General features: G+C 39.7%; 1 protein-coding gene across 1 annotated transcript; it reads right to left on the bottom strand.

Annotated features, from left to right (window-relative positions):
• Positions 1–370: 370 nt before the first annotated feature.
• LOC109909536 (diablo homolog, mitochondrial-like) lies at positions 371–5,374 on the bottom strand. Its single transcript, XM_020508552.2, has 6 exons — positions 5,181–5,374; positions 4,895–5,027; positions 2,384–2,509; positions 2,105–2,215; positions 1,698–1,794; positions 371–1,070 (listed from the first exon to the last, which is right to left on the bottom strand). Exons 1-6 carry the CDS (start codon positions 5,273–5,275, stop codon positions 871–873), a joined length of 762 nt encoding a protein of 253 aa, XP_020364141.1. The 5' UTR covers positions 5,276–5,374; the 3' UTR covers positions 371–870.
• Positions 5,375–6,450: the final 1,076 nt, after the last annotated feature.

The raw sequence follows: 6,450 nt of genomic DNA, 5'->3' as shown, positions 1-6,450 counted from the left end.
AACAGCCCAATTTTGTTAACAAAATATGTCCCAAGAGGACCACAAGTGGTAATTTTCTCCGGGTTGGCAGAGACACAGTGTTCCCAGCTATGACATCTAGTCTCACCCACAATTAACAGTAAAGAAGAAAAATCCTTACTGCCAAATACCACATTTTTACAGAACTCACACGGACTCTCAGGCAACCCCATAACATGCAGATAAATATGAACTTCTCTCCTTCTCTGTAAAAGTTAGACAATTGTTTTATTTTTTATTCTTCAACTGAATTGTATTGTAAACTTTGAGTATTCAAATCCATACTGACAAGTATATTCACTCGGAGAAAATGTCCAATAAACCAAAAGAAACAGAATACAATTCAAACAGCTATATGGAAAATATACTTTTTATTATAAAGTTACTTAATTTACATATCATAAAATACAAATAAGCAAATGCCACCACACTGTACTGCTATGTTGACCATAGTCCATACAATTCACTTAGGATACCCTGATTGTCAATTATTATTTTCAGTTTAGACTTGAAGTTGTTATTCAAAGCTGTATGAAAATAAATATTATAATTTAGTGTTACAGTTCAAATAAGTGCATGAAATTGTAATCAACTCAGCTTTATAAACAAGGAAGCATGACATTACATCCGCTAAAATATAATAACTTTGTGTTATTAAATAAGATTGGCGTTATTCAATTCACCACTAAATTCTCTACATGCTTTTTGTTTATCATAATATTTTTATATAAACAACAACCCCAATGACACAAAACTCCTGAACTTCTCAAATGATGGACTGTGTACTGTCTACTTGTTGAGGATTTAAACCACAATAAATGACTCAAACTTGTTTTACTCTCAGGATTAGTCTTAGTCCTCTCTGAGGTAAGCCTCATGCACGTCATCACTGCCACTCTCTATGAAGGCATACTCCGCCATCCTCTGGATCTCCTCGGCCTGGGTCTCAGTCAGCTTCCTCTCAGCATCCACAGATATCTGCCGGACCTCCTCCACCTGAATCTTGGCCACCTGCAAATTGGTCTTGGCTGTGACAGATGCATGCTCAGCTCCTGGGAAACAAACATAAAACAGTGGTCTTAGTCAAATTTCACCATAACAGAGAAAGTGGCCAAAGATGAAACCTTCAATCCATGATGATAACAGGTGACACTGAGCAGGTGCCCGTGTCCATCATTTCTCTATTGTGCTGCATCATGGGAATTAGAGTACATGGTGACCTGGAGGTTTTAGTCTTCTTTACCATCACAAAGCTGTATTCACTGACAGCTACTGATCCATACGTTGGCCAAAGTGTGAGACTGACAGGTCTTGAAAAAGAGGGGCGCAAACAGCAAACTACAAAGTAGTGAGACGGAGAAAAACAAACATTATGGGGGCGTTTTATTAGAGCTCGTAAGTTTATTACTGCACTGACAGGTTAACGTCTGTGTGAGAATAACAGTAATGACGGAGGAATGCTAACTGTCATGGGGAGCAAGGAGCATCAGGTTGTCGTTAAGTTCCTCAATTTAGTGGTAAACAGGTATTGGTTTATTCGAACCCCTTTGTCTTTTGCCGAACAGGAGCTATTCTTCCTCGCGTCCAAACAAAAACATGACAAGTAACAAAACACCGATGGACAGTCACACACATGTTTAACACAGCCTTTTCAGTAATGTCACTGGTAATAAACACACCTGTGTTGTACGCTGCCTCAGCTGCCATTTCACAAAGGTTGACGGCATTAATCCAGTTTGACTCGAAGCGGTTGCATTCATCTAGTCTGTCGCCAACCTGACAGGACAGAGAGAAACCCATCAGAACATTTCATTACATTCTTGAGAAGTTTATAGAACTCAAACCATATTTACTTTTAGAACATCAATGACAAACATTGAAAGGCAAACAGGAGTGACTAAAGCGTTTACTATTTTAGATTGTAAATCAAGTTAAAAGTTCTTTGGAAATAAACAAAACACCTTAAAGACATAGCTTTTCCAGATGGCTGGATACAAAAATACAGGAACATATATTTTTTCTGAAAGATGACTTAATACAACAGTGTATTTTTGGTTTATTTTGAGTACACATTTCACACACCTACTTCAACACGCTGGGCAATGATCACTTGCCAAATGGCATCCTCCTCAGCAGTGGAGAGTTTTTCCAGTGAAGCCAGATATCTCCTTTGAAGGGAGATGAGGGTATGGAGAGCCTGAGTAAACAAAACAAACGGTCAAAAACACGAAGGGTCATTTAGGTAGCATGGTGCCATTGCTTTACTGGTTAAATTAGCATTTGATATTTATGGATATAGTTATCACACTGTACATCTTAGCATACACGATAACAAAAATCCACTATGACCCCTTCAGGTACTTACTTTGGAATATTGTGTGATGGAGTCTACAAGAGCCTGAGTGGTCTGGGAGAGGTAAGTGTTTGCACTGTCTGTAACCATAGAGGATGCGCTTCGGATCAGAGATTCATGAGAGAGGTTCTCCACTTGCTGGATAGGGAGAGAAACAGAAACAGTTTAATATATGAGCTGAAAGGGGGGATTTTTGCGATTAAGGCATTCATGTACAGTGCATTCGGAAAGTATTCAGACCCCCTGACTTTTCCCACATTTTGTTACGTTACAGCCTCATTCTAAAATGGATTAAATTGTTTTCCCCCCCTTTTCAATCCACACACACAATAGCCCATAATGACAAAGCAAAAACAGGCTTTCAGAAATTAAAAATAAATAACGGAAATATGACATTTGCATAAGTATTCAGACCCTTACTGAGCACTCTATTGAAGCACCTTTGGCAGGGATTACAGCCTCGAGTCCTCTTGGTTATGACGCTACAAGCTTGGCACACCTGTTTTTGGGGAGTTTCTCCCATTCTTCTCTGCAGATCCTCTCAAGCTCTGTCAGGATGGATGGGGAGTGTCGCTGCACAGATATTTTCAGGTCTTGTGGGAGCAAGATGTACATATAGGGAGAAACATAATACTGTACCACAAGAGAAAGATACACTTAGAGTGCATTTGCCATTCTGGTAAAATGCATTGTCTATTGTATAGGACAGGAAACCAAAGTAAGGCCATGAGAGCATAGGACAGCTGGACATACCAAGGTCAGAGGGACACACAAAGGAGGGGGTCAGCCAAATGACCAACTGATGGACTATAGACATAGGACATATATTTTTAGGACATGAAGAGAAGAGACACATAGTCTACTAGTCCTAATAAGGACAGACATACCAAAGAACACACCAAGCTAAACTTAAGGATAAGATGGGATAATATGGGCATGTATTATTTTTGGGACATGAAGAGGTCCTGTCACCATTATAACTTAACTGAAAGCAGATATGGGCGTTATTGGGTGTGAACAAGCAGGATGCACAGATTGGGATATAATAGTGGCAGATGGACTGAGGGAAGTAACTTCATTTGCATGTGGGATGGACTCATATGTTGTATGTGTATAAAAACAGAGCCAGAGCTCTGGAAAAGGGTGTGTTCCGCGGACCATCTAGGCTTCTGATATGTTTGCATTAAAAGCCTATATTGAATTCACAAGTTCTTGTAAGTGTTATATTTTGTAACGATCCTCCACGACAGTCTCTCAAGAGATGTTCAATCGAGTTCAAGTCTGGGCTCTGGCTGGGCCATTCAAGGACATTCAGAGACTTGTCCCGAAGCCACTTCTGCGTTGTCTTGGCTGTGTGTTTAGGGTCGATGTCCTGTTGGAAGGTGAACCTTCACCCCAGTCTGTGGTCCTGGGCGCGTTGGAGCAGGTTTTCATCAAGGATCTCTCTGTACTTTGCTCCGTTCATCTTTCCCTCAATCCTGAACTAGTCTCTGCCAATGAACGACATCCTCACACCTTGATGCTGCCACCACCATGCTTCACTGTAGGGATGGTGCCAGGTTTCCTCCAGACGTGACGCTTGGCATTCAGGCCAAGGAGTTCAATCTTGGTTTCATCAGACAAGAAAATGTGTTTCTCCTGGTCTGAGAGTCTTTAAGTGCCTTTTGGCAAACTCCAAGCGGTCTGTCATGTGCCTTTTACTAAGGAGTGGCTTCCGTCTGGCCACTCTATCATAAAGGCCTGATTGGTGAAGTGCTGCGGAGATGGTTGTCCTTCTGGAAGTTTCTCCACAGAGAAACTCTGGAGCTCTGTCAGAGTGACCATCAGGTTCTTGGTCACCTCCCTGACCAAGGCCCTTATCCATCGATTGCTCAGTTTGGCAGGGCTGCCAGCTCTAGGAAGTCTTGATGGTACTGTTCTTCCACTTAAGAATGAAGGAGGCCACTGTGTTCTTGGGGACCTTCAAGGCCGCCGAAATGTTTTGGTACCCTTCCCTAGATCTGTGCCTCGACACAATCCTGTCTTGGAGCTCTACAAACAATTCCTTCAAACTCATGGCTTGGTTTTTGCTCTGACATGCACTGTCAACTGTGGGACCTTTAATCGACCGGCGTGTGCCTTTCCAAATCATGTCTAATCAATCAAATGTACCACATGTGGACTCCAATCAAGTTGTAGAAACATCCCAAGGATGATCAATGGAAACCGGATGCATCTGAGTTCAATTTCGAGTCTCGTAGCAAAGGGTCTGAATAAGGTATTTATGTTTTTAATGTTTTTGTACATTTGCAAAAATGTCAAAAAATCCCTTTTGGCTTCATCATTATGGCTTATTGAGTGTAGATGGGTGAAGATTTTTATTTATTTAATACATTTTAGAATAAGGCTGTAAAGTAACAAAAGGTGGAAAAAGTCAACTTGTCAGCCTTATTCAAGTTGTTCAGCATTATTCAATGACACTAATATAAAGTGATGAGTGACCCGCGCGCATGCGCGCAAGAGAGAGAGACAATGGTCCTTTACCTGCATGAAAGGGACAGCGCTCAGTCCACTGCCAACACTCAAAGAGACCAAGCTCGTTCTGGTAACATCTCTCAAACGCACGAGCCTATGGCGCAAGGGTTTCCTACTGTTGAGGACACTCGCTGCTGTGCTCCTGCAAGGTAATGAGTAAACAACAACACCGATATTAGCAAGCTATAGTGATTACACCAATTCGATATTTATCTAAGACGAAACATGTTCTGTTTGCGTACGAATACAATGCATTAGGGTGCAATGATGCAGTTGTTATTATGAAGATATTTACCTGAAGAAATTGAGACATGCAATGCTTCTTCTGAGCGCGGCCATATTGGTCAGGAGCAAAAGGAAGTCCGTCCCCCAGTAGCACAAACAGAGCATTGTCTAATAGCGTGCATTTTACTTGTAATGTCGTTTCTTACTCTTCAACTAAAATAAATTATATGAGGTTACTTTTGTGATGTATTAAAGTCTCAATAAATAATTTAAAATTTACCAGAATTCTTTACGACAAAAAGTAAGTCTCTGTCGTCACCTAGTGGTAAAATAGGCTCAAGTTTGTATGTTGTGTTTCTGCTGTAGTATTGTATTCCTTTGCTCAACTATGATATATTGTGACAATGAACATTATACTGGTTTTCAAAAGCCAGAGATAATGGTTAAACATATAGGCTGGAATACTATAAGGAGAGTCATCTTGTTTGTGTTTGAGATATTTTCTAATTTGCTAAATTAAATTGAAATGCCCTTTTGGTCTTATTCTGGTAATAATTTTTCAATAGTTTGATCTACACACATCATAGATCAAACTATTGATAAATGATGTGACTACACTCAACAATAATAGTAAGAAACTGTATTATGAATAAATAATGATGGAAAACATTTTTTTTGTGCTTTAAAGGTAATTATGGGCAGAAAGACAAACCATTTGATGTTGCCAATTATTTTAATGATTTCTTCATTGACAAAGTTGGCAAACTTAGGCAGGAAATGCCATCAACGAACAGTGAGCCATCCATATTCCTATCTGTCATATCTATTTATTTATTTTTACCCCATTTTTCACCAATTTAGTGATATCCAATTGCGATCCAATTACGATCTTGTCTCATCGCTGCAACTCCCCAACAGGCTCAGGAGAGGAGAAGGTCGAGTCGTGGGTTCTCCGAAACATGACACACCAAACCACGCTTCTTTTTCATTTTTTTTAACCCCTCCACCACCCCCTTCTTCAGAGGACAAATATCTTAGTTTTTTTACATCTTTTTTACTACATATAAATACATTTTAAATATGAGCTTTTCATAATAATCTACTGGAGAACCATTTTGGGTTTAAGAATCATTTATGTATGAGTGAAGCTTTTAGTGAGAGGTTTAAAGCTTTAATGTTGAATAATTTAGGCCCCTCATATTCATTATATATATAGGCACGTTTAATTTTGTCTGGTTTAGCATTCCAAATCAAATGAAATATTTTTTGCTCATATGATTTAAAAAACAGGTAAATCTGGAGTAGAGAGTGCCTACTGTAAGTAAACTGTGATAAGACCA

Source organism: Oncorhynchus kisutch, linkage group LG18, assembly GCF_002021735.2.
Source record: "Oncorhynchus kisutch isolate 150728-3 linkage group LG18, Okis_V2, whole genome shotgun sequence".
NCBI lineage: Eukaryota > Metazoa > Chordata > Actinopteri > Salmoniformes > Salmonidae > Oncorhynchus > Oncorhynchus kisutch.
Note: the sequence above shows the minus strand (reverse complement) of the source record. Positions and strands in the feature narration are given on the sequence as shown.